Source organism: Acartia tonsa, chromosome 6 (assembly GCF_053477335.1).
Source record: "Acartia tonsa isolate MP-2025a chromosome 6, ASM5347733v1, whole genome shotgun sequence".
Classification (NCBI taxonomy): domain Eukaryota; kingdom Metazoa; phylum Arthropoda; class Copepoda; order Calanoida; family Acartiidae; genus Acartia; species Acartia tonsa.
Genome location: NC_137265.1, coordinates 17,216,237 through 17,241,664, shown reverse-complemented (window position 1 = coordinate 17,241,664; position 25,428 = coordinate 17,216,237). Strand labels below are relative to the sequence as shown.

Genomic DNA, 25,428 nt, shown 5'->3' with positions numbered 1-25,428 from the left:
AAAAATTTCTAGAAAATAAAACTTAAATACTATTTTAGGTAGCAACTTGATTTTCAGAAACACATAGAGGCAGACACACACACATACTACCTATTTATATAATAAGAATAGGGAAGGCAAAGTTTCAAACATTTTAAATGGTAATTTTAAGACATTTAGGATACATAATCTTAAACATACAGTAAAAAGTAAGGTTTTGTTTAATCCATACTGAAAAAGAGAGTTTGAAGTTCTAATCTACCATAGATTAATAGGTTTCAAATAGTAATACTTTTACTAAATTTATTTAGAATATAATCATATATACCATTTTGATCTTACTTTGTTTTAACCAATCTAATTAAATTAAAACTTAATGAATATATTAGTAATTTAAATTCTAGTACATTTTATGACCAATACGACATAAAATTGTAAATATTGAACAAAGTTAAGGTTATACAATTGAATGTTTGAATAGATTTATTATTAATTGGATGTTACACCAGGTTTTCATGTTCTTTACTAAATTGAAACTCGCAGCTATCTAAAATAACGATTCCCGCTATCAGTATCCACCCTCTTAAGCCATCCTCTCCCCTTCTACTTGATTAGCAAACTGGCCAATAAATGAGTTCCATATTTGCTAGTAAAATTGACGACAATTTTTCCCCTGTCAATATATCCACGTACATCCTAAATCCATTAACCCTTACAGATCGGGGGGGGGGGGGCTCTTGGAGCTCCGAGAGCTCCAAGAGCCCCCTCCTCTAGTTTTTTCAATCTCATTTTTGTTGTAGGTAAGATGGAGAGCTGTAACTTCATGACTTTTTAAGTTTAGTAATTATACGTCGGCAAGAGTTGATTTTATTAGGATATCTGGTCTGTGTCGGTCGTGGTGTCCGGTCAAAGTCGGTTGGGTAGCAAAAAAAATTTGAAAAATTCTAAATAAATCTTAATTTCTACATTATGACTTTTGTGTATAAGGTAGAAACCTAAAAATTTTTTGGTGAATACTTAGATATCAATGACCTTCTGAGAAAAGTGGTGTTATGACCGTTTGACCGCTCCCTGACCGACTTTATGACCGATTTTTGTCCGGCTTTTACTACAGACATATATCATGAATATCGTGGCTTCTATTACAGCTAGAGACCTATAATTTTTTTTGGTAAATCCTTGAGCAATAATAATCAGATAAAAATATTATTTGCGCCGCCAACCGCCGTTTTACCGCCGTAACCGCCGAAAATGGCGGTTTCCGTTATTTTCCGTTTTTCGGCGATGATCAGAAAAAGTAATTTTTTTTGTTATGAAAAATGAAAGTTCGTCCTAAAATTTGGTCATCCTATCTGCAAAATTGGCCGCTCTACAGCTGTTTTAAAATTTAGCGGCTGCCGGTAAAAAGCGGCTAAGGAGCGGTCTGACCGCTATGACTAGAAAAAAGTAATTTTCTCTAAAAATACACATGAACCACCAAAAAAATTTTTACGTCTTTATCTGTACTAGGAGCCGAGATAGAGGGGGGGGGGGGCTCTTGGAGCCCCCCCCCCCCCGATCTATTAAGGTGGGAATTGGGGCCCTATCTGTAAGGGTTAATGTTTGTTGAAACTCTTTGTAAATGAAAGCTGTTTGGATTTGATGTTTATCTTTACAAGTAAATATGTACATCAAATTTATATTCATCTGTTAAATAGAGTTATTACCATAAATGGTCAATTCATCCAACTTATAAAGGATTCTAGCAGATAAAGAATTTTGCTAATATTTAGTATAATAAAGGGTATTGCAATAATACAAGTAATTTTTTTTAACATAATAACTTTTCAAAGCAAAGCATTATCTTAAGGAATTCAGCTGTTTATAGCTGACTTATTATAAAAATGAAAAATTCCCTTTCATTCCAAAATGTATACGCTTTATAACTAATAACATGGTCTGATTGTTCCTACACATTGTTGTTATTGGTACAGTTCCGGTATTGATCATCTAAACTTTCAAGATTTATTATCTGTCATTTGGCTTAATGAGAATGAAATAGCGTTCAAACATATAAAAAGAACGTGCATCCAATTTTTTTAGTGCTTGTATGGAGTGGGACGAGATACTTTTGTACAGCCATTAGGGCCAGCTCAAGCTACACGTTTATGCACAGTATGACATTATCACCTCACCTTGCATGTGTCCTCAAACAAGTCACATTAACGAATGACCATGCTTGGAATAAAGGTTGTAATAATGCTATGTTTATTATTTAATTTTGGTCCCACGACAAACGCAGGAGTCCCAAACGTCGGAGTGGACACTTAACCTAACCTAACCCATTTTAGACCATCTTATAGGTTTTTTAAATGCCTAACCTCTGCGGGGGGCTTATTTGTTCATTCATATCTTAACCTATTTAATCTGTATAGAAATACTTAATAAAATTAGTATTTTAACACTCCTGCGTTTGTCCACTACGACGTTTGGGACTCCTGCGTTTGTCCTGGAACCTTAAGTATCCGAATAATAAAATAATTGACATTTCGTTTAAGCTATGAAGATATTTAATAAAACTTTCGAAAATGAATAAAAAGTTATTTTTTACATTCATTATCTTTTTTTTGATACCTTTTGTCTTAAATCATTCAAATTTTCCCAAAAAGTAAAGATGATCTAAATTTACAGTATTACAGACTTCTTTACGAAAATGTAAACATGTATATGCTAAAACGTTTAATAAAACTGTAATAAAGAAAAGGATAGCAGTAAGTCTCAAAGCAGGATTCTAAAGGGATAAGACAAATGCCGATAAATTGATGCGTATCTCCAAAGATTTTAAATTATCCCTTCTGTAGATTACAATTAGTGATTGAAACGTTTGGACACTCAACAAATTTCAATAAGTCCTCAAAGTTGCTAAGCCAATGAACGAAAATATGTTTTTATAAAACTTTGGGAACTAGTGTAACAAACATCCCAATGTCCCCTTACTCCCTGGTCTCAAAGTATCCTGTGCCAAAAATAGAATAAAATATGTATAAAGTAAGCTTACTTAGCTGTATTCAACCTTAATATATATTCGCATTTCTGTGGCAATTCGCATAATTTGCCAATTTTTGCCTCGTATTTTTGTCACATTTAGACAAATATTTGCCCCAACCTCCATGTACTTTTAAACATGCAAACTAATTTTGTATAAAGCTTAGCATCCCTTTCTCTCAAGGAAACTAAGAAACATACATATATTTGATGTTAAAGGGGTTAAGGGGTAATCCCCCCCTCTATAAAGACGAATTACCCCATTAAGAAGTTAACCCCCCACCCCTCCTTAAAAATATATCTTTAAAACCTTTATAAAGAAAAAAAGTAAAAAGTTAAAAAAAAATAGAGATAAGCTATATGGAGAGGGGACAATGTGCTGTTAATTACACTAGTCCCCAAGTCCTATAATAACGTTTTCTTATACTTTGGCTTAACAACTTTGGGGACTCTAGGGAATTTTTATTGTTTGGTATATAAAGTTAAGTGTTCAAACTTTTCAACCACTAATTTTAATCTACAGAATCGATAATTTTGTGCATTATCATTGGGGATGTACAATACATAAATTTATCGGCCATTGTATTATCCCTATAGATACCTGAATTTACATACAGACTATATTTAAAGAATATTTGCACTTGTAACAAGTGTTGCTACAACTATTTATAATTCTTTTCATGTGTATCTAACCAAACAGGATCATAACAGCTAAAAGCTTTAGTCAATTTTTCATAGCATTATGTCCAGTAATACAACATAGGTTATAGCATAGTTAATGATACAACTCAGGTATCTTAAGAGATAAGTCAATGGCCGATAAATTAATGTACATCCCAAATGATAATGTACAACATTTCCCCTGTTGTAGATTTTCAGTGGTTGAAACGTTTACACATTCAACTTAATGAACATTTCAAAATTTAATAAAAGTCCCAAAAGTTGTCAAGCCATCTTTTTTTATAGGTATACTTTTAATTGATTAAATAATTTGCCTTTAAAATTAGTAACAAACTGTTTTTTTTTGTTTACTTTACTAATGGCTTCGCCCATAGCATTTAAGGACTATGAATTCGAAGATAGAAAAAAATATCTTAAAACCATCCCATAAATCTTAAAATAAACAAATTCGGGACCTGTGTCAAGCTACCCTAAATAGAGAACTCAATCGGTTTACTTGTCTTTAAAACCTAAAGCTTAAAAAACAAACCATACTACATTATACATTTTAGGATTGCATGTAAGTAAAAAATAAATCAATAAATTTGTATTAATCAAATCTAGTTTTAATTAAATGTGTCTAAGGTAAATTAAAAGAAATGACATCAATAGCCAAAAGAAAAACAATTTTGTTACAACTTAGCACAATTGAAAAAATAATGCAATAAATCACAAAACAATAAACAAAAAGTTTTACCTCATAACTTGAATAATTTCTTGATGTGCTTCGTTACCAAGTACACTCTCGTTCTTTCTCTCCATGTTAGGTATGTCAATCTAAATAAAAACATACAAGTTAGGTATACCTATCTATCTACCAGTAAAAAAAGCTTTGGAAACACCTAGAAATGAAATTTTCTCAATCTCAGTTACCCATAAAATTATCAGTTTTTCTTTTTCATCCATATAAACATAGCTTTGAAACGGTATGACATACGTACATTAACTCTTGTTGAGTGTAAAATATATACAAAATATAAATTTGTTGCAAAACTTTTTAAATTTAGAATACTGTTTAAGGACATACTGACATTTTTAGGAATTGATTGAGATAAAATTGTACCTTATTATAATAGAAATCAGTATTCCAAAAATCAGATCAATTTGATGATTTTATTTCATAGAAGATTGTTGCTAAAAAAGTGAAAAATCAACATGTAAAAAATGGACGTACGGACATCCTGGTAAAGATTATAGAGTTTTTACGCTTTTTAAATCGTACCTAACTACTAAGGAATCATCATTCAAAGCTTGAAATCGATAGGAAAATTCTAACAGGCTTGAATTTACGAATAAAGCTATCCGTTACGTACGGACGTACGGACGGACCGACCCTAATTATAGAAAAACTTCGCTTTTGAAAAGATCGTATGTGATATAAACCCGGGATCAAAAGGGTTCAGACAATGGTCGATAAATTTATGTACATCACCAATGATGATACAAAAAATTACCCCTTCGGTAGATTGCAATTATTGGTTGAAATGTTTGGACACTCAGCTAATTGTACCAATCAATTAAAATTAAAGTCCCAAAGGTTGTTAAGCCAACCAACAAGAAAACGTTGTTATAAGACTTTTAAGGACTAGTGTAATAAACAACCCAATATTTAATCTCTCTCTGGATATTAACACAGACATACTTATTAAAAATGTACAAAATAACAATATTCTAATAATGAAATAAATCAAATAAAATTGTAAATATGAATTTGTAAAGCTTGTCAAAATGTGTTGAAATAAGATTTGTGCTGTTTTCTAAAATGTGGAGTCATTCTGGATACAATAGATGTAAAATTGTTAGAAAGTGTGAATTCTTCTTTTTAGATAAGCTTCATATAGGTCTCAGGGTTGTTTTAGGCAACTTAGGATAACTTATTTCCTCTTAATACCTATCACCTAGATGCAAGTGACGCAGCTGCTAGTTGTATAGAAAGGCATATTAACTACCAATACACAAAAAATCCGTAAATTCTTTTTCATTCCTTAAAAAACAAACATTCAAAGGTTGATGGGGTTCTTTATCCAGAAAGGAAGGGGACAATTAGTTGTTTAGTACACTAGTCCCCAGGGTTTCGTGATAACGTTATTTATACGTAAACAACTTTTGGGACTTTTATTTTATTGGTTGGTTCATTAAGTTGAATGTCCAATTGTTTCAACCACTAATTGTAATCTACAAAAGGGGTAATTTTGTGTATCATTATCGTTCTTATCCCTTTAAATCCCTGTCTTTATTTTTCTCTTGGCCAACACACCAGAGGCTTGAGAAAAAAAGTCATAAAAAGCCTAGCACATTCTGTTAACTCTATTATCATTTTCCTGAAAGTGCAGCGAATTTGTAAACTTGAATGAAATATAGGAGAACATTTTCTCAAGGTTTTAGGATATACTCATGGATAGAGGGATATATCATCTGAAAAATTATTCTCAGAGTTGAAAGGGACAAGAAAAAATCTAAATATTGCTTATAAGTAAAAGCATTTTCCAAATTAAACATTTTGTGTGTAATATGTATAAATAAAGGGTTCTAAAAATATTACGATACGAGAAATAACTATTCCATTTTTTACATTATTCTAAGGTCAGATTAGGTTACATTGGGTAGGATAGCCCTGCAGGGCCTCTATCAGGGCCTCCATATTTATTTTAAAAAAGAGGTTCGAAGGTTTAGTGCTAGCTATGCAGTTTGTGGGAAAGCACAGACATTTTAAAACTAGATCTAATGAAAAATGAACCGTAAGTAAGTTTTTTCACACATCTAGAATCACGTCCAATTAACTGTTTTCACCGGCATATAAATTACATACTTATCAACCATTATATCCCTGTAGTCATCTTTTAAATCCATAACATAAAAAGCATAACATATGTGTATGGTGAGAGCAAGCATGGATTAAGGGATATGACAATAAATAAATTAATCTTGCCCTCTGAATTTTGATTTTTGCAGATCAACCTTTAGATTCGTGAACATTTTTTGGGGGATAAATTAATTGTAAATTTATTATATCCATATCCTATTTCTGCTTTTGATCTACTCACTTTTGTACAAAGTAGAAAAAAAACTAATTTGAACCAAAAAAGGAAGGGGAGGTAAACTGGTAAAATCTTTTTCGTTACGAAGGAAATTGGTTCAGTCAAAAAACATCAAAATTGTTACTCTAAATTAAAAAAACATCGAATAGTTTATTTTGATTATGTTGCTAGATAGATAATCCATCCATATAGATATATACAGATAGATAGATAAAATAATATGAATACCTTTGCAATGATATAGTCCTTGTTGCTAGATAGATAATCCATCCAATATAGATATATACAGATAGACAGATAAAATAATATGTATACCTTTGCAATGATATAGTCCTTGTTGCTAGATAGATAATCCATCCAGGTAACTTTCCAATTCAAATCAATACGTGGGAACAGCGAATCTCTGAAAATTTATAAAACAAAAATTGAATTATATTCTGTATAAATCTATACTTTTGTTTTATATGAGTCAAATAAGAGGTTTTTTTTGTAGGGAGGTTTGTCGTACTCTCTCTCAAAATAGTTGATAATCTTCCCTGGACCTACAAGAAACTTCGCTGTAAAGAAAAGCCATATCGGCCCACCGGTTAGAAAGATCCATCAATATAAACAAATTTACAGACAACAGGTAAATATCCTGTTACTCTTTTTAAAGGTTAAAATTATTTTTATAAAACATTCTTGTCGGAAGGATTATATTGATTTTGGCAGCTTTAAGATTATACACTCAACAAAAACCAGCAATTACATTGCTCATTACCAATAATTTATTTTCATTTAATAAGTTATTTGTATAAAAGGTTCCAGGACAAACGCAGGAGTCACAAACGTCAGAGTGGACATAGTGGAGTATTTCTATAAAGGTTAGGTTAGTTTAAGATATGAAAAATAAGACTCCCGCAGGGGATATGCATTTGAACCTATAAAATTTTAAAAATATGTTAGGTTTCCACCCCGACATTTGTCCACTCCGACGTTTGGAACTCTTGTGTTTGTGCCAAGGACCGTATAAGAGCCTTATTTACTAAGTATATTTGCGATAACTTTTATTTAATGAAATCTTCCAATTTTTAACATGTACAAAACGGCCTGCTTAATTGCTTCAAGATCCATGTCGGATCTATATAGGAAATAAATGTCTATAAACGAGCTCAAGTTTTCCAAGGAATATTTGTTTAAAACTCATAGTGCTCCAATAATCCATAATAAACTCTCATTGCCCAGAACGATAAGACCCATTATTTTACTTTATTAAAAATAAATTCCTTTTTTTAATTTCATGTTGCTATTTACCTTATATCAATGTATTTAATTTCTAATCATAAAAAAGAAAATTTAGATTTATAATACAATAAATTTAAGAAAACTCTATTTTAAAAGAATTCGATTGTGGCGACACTTTGTGTGTTCAAATATTAAACTAAAATTGTAATCATCATCATTAACCCTTTGGTGATGGTAATGTAAAGAAAAAAATATAATTTAAAAAATCTTTTTTAAATCATTTAGATTATTAAATATTTACTTTCTTTTAGATAGTAATGCCGGGTGAGGAAAATAGATTTATTGAGAAATAGATATGCATATAGAAAACTAGCCAATAGGGAGATAATTATATCGAGCCAACTCTAGTTTCTAAATGTGCTGCACATATTACATGGGAATAAAGAATGAAAACAAAACTTACATATGAACTATCATTGGGAAAGCAAATTCTTCCTTTTCTCTGAAGCCAGCAGGGAGTCGTAACTCTACATTTATCAACCTACCAGGGCTTATCTCCACCTAAATAGGTTTATTCTTTGTTAGATGGAACATCTTCCTTTAAAGCGAAGCTTTGAAATTAAACTGTAGAACAAACTAACAAGAACAATGTTTTAAATTAACGAACAGACTATTTAGTAAAAATTATTAAGTTGCTAAGCTTTCTAAGTAGTATATCTGTTACAGGAATAAATTATATACATACTAAATGATTTTAAACAAGAGTATACCTACTGTAGATTAAAATTATTGGTTGAAACGTTTGGTCACTACTAGTTTTGAACTAAATTTTGTACCCAATAATTTTTGAGCCAACGAATAAGACAACATTGTAATAAAACTTTGGGTAATAACTACCAGTGTTAAATGTTACACTAAGGTCAAAGTGTTGTTAATTAACAAATATTTGTAACAATATAAAAGCAAAAATTAGGGGGGAAAGGGCTTAAATAACTGTTCACGGGATGGGGACCCGGTGCCGACTTTAATTGGGTATTTGAATATCAGCCAATAGGGTCGGAAATACTAAAAAAGCCAAGTTCCTACAAAAAAAAACAGAAAGGAATTTGCTGGCAGACGAAAATCCCAACACTTGAACCAGGCAGTTGTCTGGGTTATATATCTATCTTTACCTAAACATTTATTGTAGCAATCGTCATAGACTTTAATTTAATGTTAATTCCAGTTTTCTAAGCCTTAAAGGTATTTATATTATGATTTTGATTCTATTATTCGTAATACAATAAGATGAATTTATTTTCAGTATGACTCAGAACCGGATTAAATCCAGCGGATATTAACTGGTTTGGAAGCCATACTGGAAAACAAATGAATTTCATCCTTCTGTTTTAATAAAACCTTGTCAAATGATATTTAAAAAAAAAATATTTAACACAAAAAAAGCTGTAGCTAAAAATTATGTTTACTGCATAAACTACATGCATTCAGTTTTATACTTACATATATTATACTATCAATATAATGTAGATCAAGATTTATCTAGATAAAGGAGCAACCATTCAGAAAAATAATAAAAATAAAGGATTTTTCCTACAAAGAAGTTTTGATGTTAGTAGCCCTCCGTATATTTCCCTCCATTATATTATCTGGGTAATAATAGTTGCATCTTTTCTTTTCAATGCTTGGTGCTTTCACTCCAACATATTCCTTGACCACCGAACCCTTGTCCCCCCTCTCTTTTTTTAAATATCGAAGAAAAAATATTTCTAGCCTTTGCAGGATAATAAAATCCTGCGGAGTGCAAAACCCATTCCTATGAATTACTATATCTGAGGGCTTTTCTAACCTTTACTAAACTTAATCTCGCCTAATTTAGCATAAAAAATATTCTTTTAACAAAAGCAGTTTGTAGTCCACATGTGGCATGAATTAGATCGGCAAATATTGTATTAGTTATTTTTTTTAAAAGCAATTATAGTGTACTAATGCAGAAGAACAATATATTTTGTTTTAATATTGTTAAAAAAAATAGTTCTCGCGATAAAGAATAACCAACCATCCATAGGGGGGGGGGGGGGAGTGTAAATATGTGTTTTACCCCCCTAAAACTTTGAAACACCTCATTTTAATCTCTCAAAATAACTTGAATTACCCCCGTTAAACATTTGAAACCACTCATTTCACCGCTTTTAAAAAAGCTTATATGTCCTGGAACCCTCCATTCTTTCACAAATTAAAGGGGCGGTAACAGATTCTTCATGACTTGATCGGGAAAAAAAGAAACAAAAAAGCTTATTGTTGTTACTGAAGCATTAATTAATTCTAATAATCATTGTCATAGACATTTGTCCTTATAATGTATATAGTATATGTGGATATATTGACAGGGGTAAATTTGTAGTCAATTTAGGTTGCTAATATGGAGTTGATTTATTGGTTGGAACTTTCATCCAGTAGGAGGAAAGGGGATGAGATAAAGGGATGGATGGGTAGTATCGTTATTTTTGCAAGCTATGTGATTCACTTTATATTGGAGTACATGCTAATCTGGTGTAATATCCAAAGTAATAATAAATCCATTACCCTTATATTCATTCTCAGAAAATTTTTTTTTCTTTCTTGATATAAGATTACTGAATAAATAATACGATTCAGATTTACAAAACATTAAACTATACAAAGGTTTAGCCTATTTTAATTGAAAATCAATTTTAATATATATAAAAAAAGTTCAATTGGGAAGGAGGCAAATTTACATAACATGATAAAAGCCTACTTTTATTAACAAGTTTTCAAAATTGAAAAAAAAGATATAAAATACTGATTAAAATACACTTTAAACTTTTTTCTCTCCATATTTTATTAATGTATTAATGAATCTTAAAAAGATAAATCTTAGATTCCATTCATTTTATATCCGTTTTTCCTCTAACCTTTCTATTATTAAAACAATGTCATTGTCTATGGCTTGTCTACCAGATAACATGTCACTTGTCTGTCTGTCTATCTACCAGATTATATGTCTTTTGTCTGTCTGTCTGTCTACCAGATTACATGTCACTTGTTTGTCTGTCTGTATACCAGATAACATGTCACTTGTCTGTCTGTCTGTCTACCAGATAACATGTCACTTGTCTGTCTGTCTGTCTATCAGATAATATGTCACTTGTCTTTCTGTCTGTCTACCAGATAACATGTCACTTGTCTGTCTGTCTGTCAGATATCATGTTATTTGTCTATCTGTCTGTCTACTAGATTACATGTTACTTGTCTGTCTGTCCGTCTGTCTGCTGGTCATTGATGGATAATTGTATTCTTGTTTAGTTTGTCGAATCTGTCACAATGAAAAGCCACAGGGACGCAGGGAAAGGACGACTTATGGCATTTAATTAATTGCATATGTCTGAAGTATTTTTAAAATACTGCAAAAGGGATAATTTCTAAGATATCTAAGTCGATTTATGGAGGGAGGGATGGGACATTGGGCTGTTTATTAGTCCCAAAGGTGTTATGATAACGTTTCTTATTCGTTGGCTTCACAACTTTGGGGATTTTTATTGATTTCGGATTAGCTGGTTCATTAGGTTCGGTGTCTAATTGTTTCAGCATCTATTTTACAGAAGGGGTAAATTTGTGTATCATTATTGGGGATATTGTACATAAATTTATCGTACATTGTCTTACACCTTTACTTCCTGGATTTATGCCAAAAATTAGAATTTTAATTATCTAAAAATTGTATTAATTTCATAACTTTAGCATAATATTGGTCATAAAAAGTTAAATATTGGAAGTATGGAAGGAGGGTCTTATATATCTATGCGTAATTGGTTAATTTAAGCATCACATGTTGGCATCACAAACATAGGCGTTTGGTAGGGGGTGTAAAAGGATGTCAACACCCCCCTGAAATAAGAAATGGATAGGACTGCTTTCCTCTTTTTTTCGCCCTTAAAAGACTTCACCCCAGACTTCCAAAGGACTTCAATGATCTTAAAGTGTATAGACAAATCACCAATAGTCTTCATTAGCTTTAACAAGGATGACAGCATCCATAAAAGCGAAGCTCTGAAATGGAAGGACAAACGAACATTAACACTTGTAGATTATCAGAACTGAATTAGCCGAATATTAATGCATCAGTACAAACAATATTTTAAGAAAATTTGTTGCAAAACTGCATAAATAGATGATACTGTTTAAGGACATACTAACATTTTTCGGACTTGTTTATAGAGATGCTTCGCCTAAAACATTGTACCTTGTTGTAATAGCAATCAGTTTTCAAAAAATCAGAAGAATCGTATAATTTTAACATACAAAAATTTGTTGTCAAAAAATTTCAAAATCGACATGTTTAAAATGGACGTACGGACATTCTGGTATTGTTTATAGAGTTGCTACGCTTTCTTAATTGTACCTAACTACTATTGGAATCATCATGCAAAGTTTGGAATCGATAGGACAATTCTAACCTGTTTAAATTAACGAAAAGAGCTAACTCTCTGTGACGGACGTACGGACGGACGGACCGACCCTAATTATAGAAAAGCTTCGCTTTTAAAAATATTTCTAGTGAATATTAATTTTGTATGCCGGTGTCCCTGACAAATAACAGATTTACTAACATGTGTCTGTCTGCTTGTAATAGACATATTTATATCAATGAATAAAAAAGAAAGATTAGTATTAATATTATTGGATGTTTTCAGTGGATGATTTTTTTCTCAATATTTTTCAGTTCGAAGATTTTTTTCTCTCCAATGTTTTCAATAATAATGAAAAACGCACATGTTTATTATTTTTTACTATGGAGTTTAACATTATAAATTTTTTTTTAATATTGGAAACATTACCTCACTTTTATTTCATTTTCAACAAAAGAAGATACTAAGAATTTCTTCAACAGTGACAAGAAGAAAAAGGACGAATTGGGATTATGCTATAAAAATCAATAAGATCTTAAAAACAGCCTGTCCTTGGCTTTAAAAGCGTATTATTCTTTTTACGGATATTGTGAAAAACCTTAAAAAGTCTAAAAATACTCATTTTTTTCATCCTAATTCAGTACTAACATAATTTTTGTGCATCCACCTTAATTTATCCCTATATATTCAAACACCTTGATAATACAGGCTCAGCCACAAATATTTAATCTAACTTGAAACAAATAAATTACTATTGGTTTAACCTATTATATCTATTATAGATAAAAGATGTAGATTGATTGCAGCCACCTTTAACCTTCTCTTTTATTTTTACATTTTCTTTTTACACGTTTTTATATATATAATGTATTGCATTTTTTTTATTAACAAATGAAGTATTACAATTTACTCCACATCCACTCACTTTACTATTCTTTCCCGGCCCTCCGACTGAATGAACGAACTGACAAATAAATGAGGTATTAGCAAGCTAAATTTACGTCAGATTAATTCCAGTTTTGATAGTCCCGAGGGGACAAAGGTCCGGGCTAACAAAATTGGTATTAGATTAAGATTTTATGATTCATTGAACATTGTCTATAATACGATACAATTAATGATTTTTAAGTACGGCTAAGAACCGGTTAAAATCCAGCGGTTTCGAAGCCATTCTGGAATATAACTTACCATAATGAACTTGGTTTGAGCCATAGCGAATTCTTGCACAGTCTTTTGGAGCTCGGTGTTGTTCTCCAAGTGGAGAAAACATTCTCCATTTGATGTGGAGCAAACCTAGATAGATACAGATATAAATAATTTGTATAGTCTGTTGGAGCTCAGTGTTGTTTTCCAAGTGGAGGGAATATTCTCCAGTTGATGTGGAGCAAACCTTAATAAATACAGATATAAATAATTGCACATTCCAGTGTTGTTCTCCAAGTGGAGGAAAAATTCTCCAGTTAAGGTGGAGCAAACCTAGATAGATATAGATATATACAATTGCAGAGTCTGTTGGAGGTCAGTGTTGTTCTCCAAGTGGAGGAAACATTCTTCAGTTGATGTAGAGCAAACCTAGATAGATACAGATATAAATAATTGTACAGTCTGTTGGAGGTCAGTGTTGTTCTTCAAGTGGAGAAAACATTATCCAGTTGATGTCGAGCAAAAGACCCGACATAGTGACAGTAAAAATGAACCGTGTGACGTCAATAGATCCATCTCTTTTTAAGGGGTTTCCTTTCCCACTACTACTCTCATCTCTTCCTTTTATGATGTTACACGGCTTATTTTTTTCTACCACTTTGTCTTGTCTCGTCGAGCAAACCTGGATAAATACAGATACAAAAAATTAACATTTTCCTCTTGTAGTTTATAGTTTTTCTTTGGCCCAATTATAATCCCTATGTGATTGCCAAATAATTTTTTAGAAATATTTTAAATTCCCCCTTGCCCTTCCTTAACAATTTTACTTTTCAGATCCAAAATGTGGGCTTCTTCACCCCAAAAAAAATTGTTTGGCTAGGGTAAGCAACTTCAAAATACTTGGTCTGTAAAAATAGTGGCTTAAAATAATAAAAACTGTTATTGTGTAATGTTCAAACTCATGTTTTATAAAAAAAAAAGGTTTTCCAGAGCCCAAATAGTTCTGATGAAACACTTTTTATACCTGAGTAAACGGAATTCCAGGGCCCATGCATTGCTGTACGAACAAGGCATTGTCACTGGATAAAACCGGTTTTGAATTCTGGCATGGAGTCGCACAGGTGATACAGGTCACTCCATTGACTGTATGCTCTGCTAGGCTATTATTCAGGTAGGCCAGGTCGTCGGTTGGGGAATTAGATGGTTGGTATCTAAAACGAGGGTGGCACTTTAAGGTATATTCTACTATGATTTGCTTCCCTCACATTTTTCGCAAGATTTTTTATGTTCATTAAAGGTTGACTTTTAGGTTTTTATCAGAACAATTGTCAAACCTCTATAGGTTAATGACAATTGACATTTGCATTTCGTAAATAATTACAGACTCAAATTCAAAATATTTGCAGACAACCGTTTTAAAGGGATTTAGGAACATACACAATATGACTATCTTGTCAATTGTTTGAAAATGTAAAAACATTAAGCCTTTCTTCAAAAGACATAAAAGGAAAAAAAATTACAACCTGTATAGATGTTGTGTACTATCTTGATCTCCAGCTGTTCCAGTGAAGTATCTGAAACAAACAAGAATGATTAAATTGAAAATAATTTAACTTTCTATCATATATGAATCATTAAAAATTTTATATTGGCAATTGTTAGAGAGTCAATTTTTTCAAATGATGGTGGATGAATTTATATTTTGTAAAAAGATGAAATACATTTATGCTGCCTTGCAGATTTACGTGTTTGTGATGATTGCGCGCGTAAAAATAAACTTACGGACATACTTTAGTTAGATAATTGTTGTGCTGTTCGAATTTTTTTTAGATTTGACTACACATTTTACCTTGTAAACGTATAATTTATATTTAATAAATTATAAGAAAGCCGCTTTTTATCTTCTGTTGCTCATTTTTGGCCAATAAAAATAATAAAGTACAAGTTTCTATTTTTAGGTAACTCATAAATATTTATGTTTATGTGTACAAATAGTACCAGGAATCCAAGGATTGGACAAGAGATGAAAATAAATAATTTGCAAGTGGTGGCGCAGCATTCAAAGAGATGAGAAAGAGGCAGGAACATCCTAAACCATCTTGGGACCTAAACTTAGCTTTCCTAAAAAGTAGAACTCAATCAGTTTCGTAGTTGTGGAAATCTTAAGCTTCATATAATAAAAAAACGTACTATTGTATCTAATGCGATATTCTGTTTTTGGGAATTTGTAAATGATTTTAAATTCTCTTATTTCCTGGTTCAAAAATTACCAGTACTAGATATTATCAATCTAGGTGATTTTTATTGAAGGTTGAAAATTAAGGTTCCAGTAAAAAATGATTTTTTTGGTAAATTAATCAAGGAACTGCTAATATGTCAGTCGCCAACGGTTGGTATAGTACCAAATTCTATAAATATGTGCAAATCAATACTTTTTACATAAATTATGAAATCAAAGGACACAATAAAAACTGTCCCGAATTTGTATTAATTTTGAGGAACACGACTCCAGTTACGTCATATTTTTCTTTCCCGAAAAAGAGAAGGGGGAAAGAAAAAAAAGGGAAGGGGGGAAGAAAAAAGAGATGGAAGAAAAGGGAGTTTTCCCCATCTCTTTTGAAGAGATTTTCTTCCCCCCTTCCCTTTTTCGGGAAAGAAAAATATGACGTCACTGGAGTCGTGTTCCTCAAAATTAATACAAATTCGGGACAGTTTTTATTGTGTCAATCAAAGGATTGCTCGAAATACTATAACAAATAGTATTTTGACTTACAAGAAAACTTGATTTAAATATTTTTTATTTGGCAGAAATATTTCTCTTTACACATAACCTGTTCAATCACCAAACTTTATTTTGATGAACATTGCAAATAATACCCATCCTTTGGCTGTACCTTTGTTTTAGTATAAAAAGGTTGACACAGTGAAAGTTGTCTCATATGAACATTCTCTATTTCATCATATTTAATAATGTTTATAGGATATACGTGGATATCATGACAGGGGGAAATTTGTGGGCAATTTAGCTTGCTAATAAAAACCTTAATTGTTGGTAAGTTCGTTAATCCAGTAGGAGGGGAGAGGAGGTGGATTAAGAGTATCGTATTTAAGCCAGCAATATCCAAGTAATAATAAATGTATCGATTTATTTAATTATGATTAATTTTGTTAGGCTTACCTACCTTAGAAAGAAGTTAAAAAGCAAAACAAGTAAAATGAAAAAAATATTAATTTTTATAAAGGTAAAGTTAGGTCAGCTAAAGGTTAAAGGAGCCCTACAGGGATAGTACACCATAGGATTAGTTCCCCTCAGAACAAGAGCCCCAGCAAGGGATATAATTTTCTTCTTTCAAAATTCAAAAAGAGTTAAGGAATTTCCAAACTAAATTGATCTAAATTCATTCGAACAATAGAGGTAAAATACATTAAACTATTTTGCTCTAGACTTTTCCGCTATTCTTTTCAACACTAAAAATAGTCTTACTAGCAACAAAAACAACAAGTTAATCATAAAAATAAAAATGTACAAAATAGTAAAGCCCAATGATATATCACTTGAAGAAAAAGTGTTTGGATTGATGCCAAAACAATGATTGCAGACTTACCATTTACATATTAGTATAGACAAATACAAATAGCAAATACAAATATAGAAGCTGTCTAAGTATCAGTGTAATTTTATTTTATTAATGTATATCAAATATACGTGGATATTTTGACAGGGGAAAAATTGTCGTTAATTTATGTTGCTAACATGGACTTCTTGGTCAGTTTGTTCATATAGTAGGAGAAAAGGGGATGGAAGGATCGTTATTTTAGCCAGCTACAAGTTTCACTGTATTAGCCTAGTGTAGGATCTAAGTAATAATAAATCCAATATTTTATTTTCATTCCTAACCATTAAATTTTGTGAGATTTCTGCCATGTAAAACTAAATTTACTCATCACTTCAGGACAGAAAACATGATTTTTCAGTATGGCTGAGAATCGGTTCAGATCCACCGGATATCAATCGTTATTTTTGTTCTACTTATGGACATAATTGTTCTTGTTTCAATGAGTCTATGTTTGTATATATCTGTTATTGTTGATGTTAATATATTCTATTCCAAGTGGTTTCCTTATATTATGTCACAGAAAACATCTTTTATTCTGTTTTTTCCTTTCCAATTTTCCTTTTTTTTTGGTAGTGGAGCTACTCTATAGGCACGATCTTTTTGTACTTTCTCTATTTTGTCCTTCTATTATTAATTTATACGCACTTTTACTATTTTATAATGTCTACGTAATTGTTAGCTTATCATTGCTATGATAGTCATGAACATAATTGAATACAGAATTTTTTTTCACTGTAATTCTTATTTTTTTCATATTTCATAGAAACATTCTTTGAAAATGTTTCTAAGGTTTATAATTAATTTAGGGGAAGGTACCTCCACCCTCCAAAGATAACTTGGAGATAACCTTTTTCTTGCGTGATTTATTTTTTGAAGGTGGTGGTTCCCTCCCAAGACCTATTAGAAGATATAGTTGTTACTTTTATATTATACGTATTGTGGATTCGAACCCAAAACTATTATCAAGTTGTTGGCTCTATCTTTCTAAAGTGGTAATGAGTTACATATTGGTAATCTAAAATGATTGTTCTCGCCTCCTTTCCTCATTCTTTGTGAAGCTTTTCTTTATTTAGACAATTTCAGTTCGGCTGACTGTACTTTCATAATTTACAATATAATGCTATCAGCTATGAAATAAGGGATAATAAAATATTTAAATCTAAAATCAAATTTAGGAAGAGCTACAGCCAAATACTTGTTGAAAGTAATGCATTTTTTTGCCGCAACAATTGTCATAATAATCATCCTATAAATTCCAAAAGTGAAATTAGAATTCATAGGGAAATAAGCCCAAATGAAATGGGTAAAGCAAGCTTAAAAATGAGAAGTACATTATTACTTTTTTAAAAAGCTATCGGCTGCGCTCCTAGCAAATAGTAGCTATGTATTTTCTAGGAGTAAGGAAAGTAGGACATTGCCTAAAACCAAACTTATATATAAGAATTACATAGCCTAAAACCAAACTTATATATAAGAATTACATAGCCTAAAACCATCCACGGAACTATATAAAGCTGTCATAAAATGGAAAACTCGATCGGTTCGGTGCTAGGTAGGATGTTGACTACAGACAAAATACCGAACTACTTTATTTTAAAGTATATAAATTTTCCCTTTCGACAATTGTCATTCTTGTTTTGGGTGATAGTGGCTGCAAAATTTAGCTTTTTCATTTGCTGCCAACCAAGAAAATGAGACAATTACTCAGACAATACTAGAGAATTGTATCAGGGAGAAGGCATTGCAAACTTTTGTACTGATGAATTTCGTTAAAAGCTGAACCGATCGGGTTCTCATAGGTCCTGGGAAGGTTTATAACTGTTTTGGGAAAGAAGAATCGCCAAAAAAAATATTTAAAAAAAACTAAAATTAAAAAATTGGGTTAAGGATTTCAACTCCCTCTTCAAGTACTTCTAGCGGCCTCTAGGGGCAAAGCCGCTAGTAATATATATTTGAGCAGCTGCAGATACCAAAAACTATTTAGATACATATTCAGATCCTTATTTATAGTAAAAGTTACACATCCCTTGCACAACAAACTAAAAAAAAGACAAAATGGTTTAATTTAGTTTAAACACAGTTTTTCTAATAAAAACAAGAATGATACATTTAATTTGATATCAAGCTTATCTACTAAATAAAAAAGCTGAATTGATTTTGAAATAATTTTAGCTTACATGGATCTTGTTGTATAAAGCTGTTGGTGATAATGGTGATTTATTTGTTAAATATTTGTTGGAATATTTACAAAAACATTGATCTGAAGGGATAATAGATTGAGTGATAAATTAGAAAACTAATCCCTGTAGATAAAAATTCATTATTAAAAAGATTAGTCACTGCAAGTTTCTACCAATTAATCAGGATCTTTAACAAGCCCCCAAAATTTTTAGAGAACGGGTTAATATAATTTCTCGTATTCATTCGAATCCGGTGGATAGGAACCGGCTCTTACCATACGAAAAAACTATGTCTAGCATCGTATCATATCCAGCTTTCTGCGAATACAAAAATGTACAGTCATAAGATTAAAACCAGTTTTTTTAGCCGGTGCCTTTGGCATCTCGGGGCTAAAAAACTAGTTTTAATCTTATAATTGTACATTTTATATCCGCGGAAAGTCGTTTATAATACGATGCGAGAAATAACTATTACTGTCCAATGTCCAGATATCTAAGTAAACAGACTAACAGACAAATGCTTTGCAACAAATAAATTTACAAACCAAGTCTTCTTTGTACACAGCATTTATGAAGAAAACACACAAATACATTTTTTTTGGGTACAACCAGAGAGTGAGGGGACAATGTACTGTAAATTAAACTGGTAACCAAAGTTTTATAACCAATCTTATTCGTTAGCTCAAAAACGCTGGATACTAAAAGTGACAAAACTAATCAATCAACCATAACTTTAATACACAGAAAATTACCCCAATTTTGTGGGGTTGTAGATCAATTTATCTTCCATTGTCTTATCCCTTAAAAGCAGAACTAAGAATATATATTTTTGTACAATGTACATATATGCAGTACACAAATGCACAATTAATTACACATGAGATATTACTGTGCTTGTATGATCAATAACATACATTAACATTTTGTACATCGAGAGCTGAATTTTTTTCTCAACTTAACCAAAAATACATAACATAAGTGACCTATTAGTTCATCATAAAATTGTTGTTAATATAATGGATGTAGAGTATACTTGAATATCATGACAGGAGAAAGATAAATTTAGGTTGCTACTTACTAAATCATTATTGGTCAATTCGTATGGGGGAGTGGTGAAGGGAATGGATGAAGGGGATCATTAATTTAGCCCGCTACAAGTTTCACTTTTTTAGAGAACACAATAATCAGTGGACTATTTTCTCTATGCAATATTGTACTATTAACTTCCTGAAATAAATTATTATTATTATTATAATCTGGTAAAGTATCCAGGAAATAATAAATCCATTATTAATGCACATACGTACAAAGATAAACAGATTTAAAAGATTTACACAAAACTTTGCATTATTCAATTTAAATTTAGTTCAAGCAAGTAAAAGAATTCAAGAAAAAGTAAATCACTTTAACTTCGCATTGCTCCTAGGATAGTTTTAGACTATTTTATTTTCAAAATAAGGTGTAAGGGTTGCTTCTCGTAAATTATGAAAAAATGTAAGATAAGATAGATGTATATACAACTTAAGGTCAATAAATATATGGGCTTTTAGTTGCTTGATACAGTTACAAAAGCCGAAAAAACACTTACATGTAGTTTTGGTCCCAGTCTAGAAGTTGTTTAACTCTCCAAGCTCCATGTGTCACAATCTGAGGACCTTTTATACCGTCAGAATTCAGATTCTAGTTTTATTGAAAGATTAGCATTTTCTCTTCCTGTTTTCTAGCTTTAGATTTCAACTACTGAGCTGGATCTTTAAATCATTTTAATGGTGAGCCAGATCGGGGTGAGCCAACTTTTCACCAATGAGAGCACATCATTTTATGAAATGCCGCGCTGTGATTGGCTGAAATTCGGCGCACCTTGATCTTGCTCCCCACTAAAATGATTTAAAGATCCAGCTCTGAACTAAATTGAGTTCTACTATTAGGGAAAATTAACATTGTCCTGGGATGGTTTTAGGCTAACTTATCTTTAAATTTAAGCCCTGGGATAGGTTTAGGCTATTTGTGTGATCTTTTTTCTTGCCCTTTTAAGTACAGGGCCCTAAATGCACAGCCTTTATGATCCTTAACAGGTTATAATCTACATCAAGACCAAATTATAAAACAGCAAAAAAAGTCAATAAATTTTAAAGGTGATTGAAGAAACAAGAATGTTAAACTTCCAATATGCTATCTTTTCCTTGATGTGTATGTGAGGGAAAAGCCCCAGTTCTCCCTCTAATTTAAGAGCTATGTACGCCATTTTTGTTAGATCTCTGTGTAAAATATAAAATAATGCATCTATTTTTGCTTAAGGGATAAGACAATGGATGGTATATTGATGATTATCAAAGTTTTTGACCCAATAAATAAGAGGGCATACTTATGTTACTTTGGGTACTAATATATATTACAGTCCATATATACCTCCCTTATTAAACTATTTGAATTAACCCACCATTTTGAGATTGGTACCCTTTTCCTCCCCAAAATAAAAAAAAACATGTATGTCCTTGAGAGGAGCCTTTTACAACCATCAAATAGGCATAGACATAATAGTTTTATTTCAAATTTGATATACTACAATTTACTTTTTGTGTATAAACTTAACTGCAATATAAATACTATTAGTACATACATGTTATAAAAGAACCAGGAAAAATTATAGTCTCACTATTACATAAATCTCTGGCATAGAGGGTTAATCACATTGATTGGTTAATTTTGACAATCTTAAACTTGTAATTAAACAACAATTACTTTTATTCTACAGCTTATAAAGAATAATTTTTTTAGCTAAATTAAATAAGCATATGATTTTAAATTACATTAAAGCTGGAATTATTTTTAGTCAAATCTGTTTTGTAAAATTTTTTTAATCATTTAAATATTTGCCGGTAAAAACTAGTGTATCTTTTTAAATCTTTAAATTGATTTCATTAGATTTTTCACCACAGATTATATACCTTTTTATTGTCAAAGTTGTAAATAAAGGTCCATCTAATAGTAATTTATTTAATCGAACCTCTGAAACACAAATAGAGGTAGAATATTTAATTTTTGATTACTTGATTATCCTTTTTCTCTAATTAATGTGTATGTACTATGTAGTAATGACCATGCGGGTAGGAAACACAATAAAATATCTGATGAGAATATCTAATCATCTTATACTTATCAAAGGAAATGAAATACTATTTTAAAGAGTTGTTTGTATGTTAAAATGGTTTGGTTTTAGGCTATTTTGTATAGATACAATGCCCCATACAATTTTTTATATGTTTAAATCAGTCTTTCTTTCTAAATTACACTGTACAAAATCATTCTTGTTATACCAGCAATTATGCACAAATATAATCTCAAAGATAATTTTCCTCCAAATATTTGATTGAGATGCATTTTTAAATTATCCTGCCTGTTAAGCACTGGCTTCTGATGGATAGGTGAGAGGCTATTATACCCATAATTAGAGGCTGGCTCAAATAATTCCTAGAAAAATGGATATCATGATGGAATATAGATAGATAGATAGATATGATTGTTATTATTATCTAAAGGTGAAAGGCTATTATACCCATAATTTGAGGCTGGCTCAAATAATTCATAAAAAGATATATGAATAGCAGTATTACTTGATAGATAGATGGATGAATTACAGATAGATAGATAAGTTAAAAAGGTATATTAATGAACAGGTGATAGGCTATTATACCCATAATTTGAAGCTGGCTCAAATGATTCCAAGAAATATAGATAAATAGCAGTATACTGTGATAGATAGGAGGATGAATTATAGATAGATAGATAAGTTAAAAAGGTATATTAATGAACAGGTGATAGGCTATTATACCCATTAATTTGAAGCTGGCTCAAATGATTCCAAGAAATATAGATAAATAGCAGTATACTGTGATAGATAGGAGGATGAATTATAGATAGATAGATAAGTTAAAAAGGTATATTAATGAACAGGTGATAGGCTATTATACCCATTAGTTTGAAGCTGGCTCAAATGATTCCAAGAAATATAGATAAATAGCAGTATACTGTGATAGATAGGAGGATGAATTATAGATAGATAGATAAGTTAAAAAGGTATATTAATGAACATGTGATAGGCTATTATACCCATTAATTTGAAGCTGGCTCAAATGATTCCTAAAGAAGATAAATATCTGTAGTGATAAATAACTGAAATAATATATGACATACAGATAAATTGTATGGTTATTATAACGGAAATGTTACAAATGATTTGAATATTGCTTGTATAATTTCTGGAAGTATGTATATATATAGACAATTTCAATAGATAGATCAAATAAATGATGTTAGATAGTTTTATAATAGGAATATGTTATTTTAAGAAATTTAATCTTAAATCATTACTAGTCTGTAAGAGGAAAATTAGTTACTGATTAAATTAAAGTTTTATTGGAAAAAATTGTTTGGATGTTTTAGGATTATAAATATTTTTTTTTATCCTGCATTGTTAGCACTTCTTGTGATATAAAAAGTATTATTACATGCTAATGTATTAAAAGTATGAATTATAACCATACATGCAGGGATCTAAAGGGATAAGACAATGGTCGTTAAATTGATGTACATCCCCAATGATGATACACAAAATTACCCCTTCTGTACACTAAAATATGTGGTTAAAACGTTTGACACTTAATGAATCAAAAAATTAAAATTCAATATAAGTCCCCAAAGTTGATAATCCAACGAATAAGTAAACGTAATTATAAAACATTGGGGACTAGAGTAATAAACACTCCCTCCCTGACATATACTACCTGCATTTTCTCATAATAAATCATGTTCATGTAATAAAAAGGAAATGAATATTGGCATATTAATGCAATATTTTGTGAATAATAATTATTTAAATTAGAATAAAGGCATTTTATTATTTTATTTTTGTTGTGGATTTTATAATTACCAAAACTAAACACTTTTTTAGTTCTTTTATAAAACACTAGGTTGACAACATCCATAAGTAGCAGATCTTAAAAAAATAATGGAATGAACAGACAGACAAACTAAGTTATATTGCAGATTTTAAGTTATTAAAACAATAAAAAAGAGAGAAAACATTAAAAAACAATGTAGCATTCTATAGATTTATGTCATTTTTAATTGTAGCCGAGAAATTCGCATTTCCCTATAGCGTTACGGAATGACTTGGATGGACAGACAAAGGGAATTTTAAAGTAGCTTCGCTATATAAAAGTTGAGGTTACTAAAATATACTTTTATCGTTTGCTTAAAAAAATAAAACAACAAAGCAAAAAGCTGTTAATATTTCATTTTTTTATAAAGTTGATTATATAGCTAAGAAAAATTAAAATATGGGTTATTCTTTTTCTTGTATAATCCCTAGATGATAGAGGCTAAGCCGCTAGTAATGTATCTGTAAAGGTAAGAGTTAAGTAGATCCATGTTTTATGTATTATTACTGGGCATAAGATGTAATTGATATATCTGTCAGGGGGATACAATCAATGTTATGGATGTTAATGTGTACATCAAACTACTTTGCGGGGATATAGTATTATATTGCTACTAACAAATGAGTATAAAATTGTATATTCAATTCATCTAATGTAGAAATAAAAGATTGTATGTAATATAATGACCAGCACCACTAATAAGACAAAAGTCATAATATTATAAGGTTAAAATATAATATAAAATTCTCGTGGGCAAAAATTTAGGCCCAAGGTCTGAAATAACAAATACTGTCATATCCCAACGTGCTACTTAAATGAACTCCCACGTGGTTTTAACCATGTGCATAAAGTTAGTGAGTTCATCCCCCCTCCCCGGAAAAAATGCATAACAATAGCAACTTTACTTGCAAAATATTTGGGGCAAATTATTTTTTTCTTTAGTTGGCACATCCTTATCCCTGTGTACTAAGCTTAGTCAATTATGTAATACCTACAGCTTTATAATGTACATTATGTTTTCTATGTATTTTTACCAATAAAATCATTAATATATAGAACAGAACAATACAGAAGCAGATAGAAAGATACAATATAATGTAATACCTGCAGCTTTATAATGTACATTATGTTTTTTG

At 30.9% G+C, this 25,428-nt stretch overlaps 1 protein-coding gene across 3 annotated transcripts in view; it reads right to left on the bottom strand.

Annotated features, from left to right (window-relative positions):
• Positions 1–25,428, bottom strand: part of LOC145321994 (inactive dipeptidyl peptidase 10-like) — a 155,630-nt gene that overhangs the window by 12,366 nt on the left and 117,836 nt on the right. For all 3 annotated transcript variants that reach the window (XM_080163716.1, XM_080163717.1, XM_080163718.1), the window contains 9 exons: positions 22,750–22,823; positions 21,537–21,610; positions 20,941–21,034; positions 15,079–15,129; positions 14,580–14,766; positions 13,601–13,705; positions 8,449–8,546; positions 7,077–7,164; positions 4,421–4,500 (listed from right to left, as the gene is read on the bottom strand). In XM_080163716.1, coding sequence (XP_080019842.1) covers positions 4,421–4,500; positions 7,077–7,164; positions 8,449–8,546; positions 13,601–13,705; positions 14,580–14,766; positions 15,079–15,129; positions 20,941–21,034; positions 21,537–21,610; positions 22,750–22,823 — 851 coding nt within the window. The remainder of the gene's footprint in view (positions 1–4,420; positions 4,501–7,076; positions 7,165–8,448; positions 8,547–13,600; positions 13,706–14,579; positions 14,767–15,078; positions 15,130–20,940; positions 21,035–21,536; positions 21,611–22,749; positions 22,824–25,428) is intronic.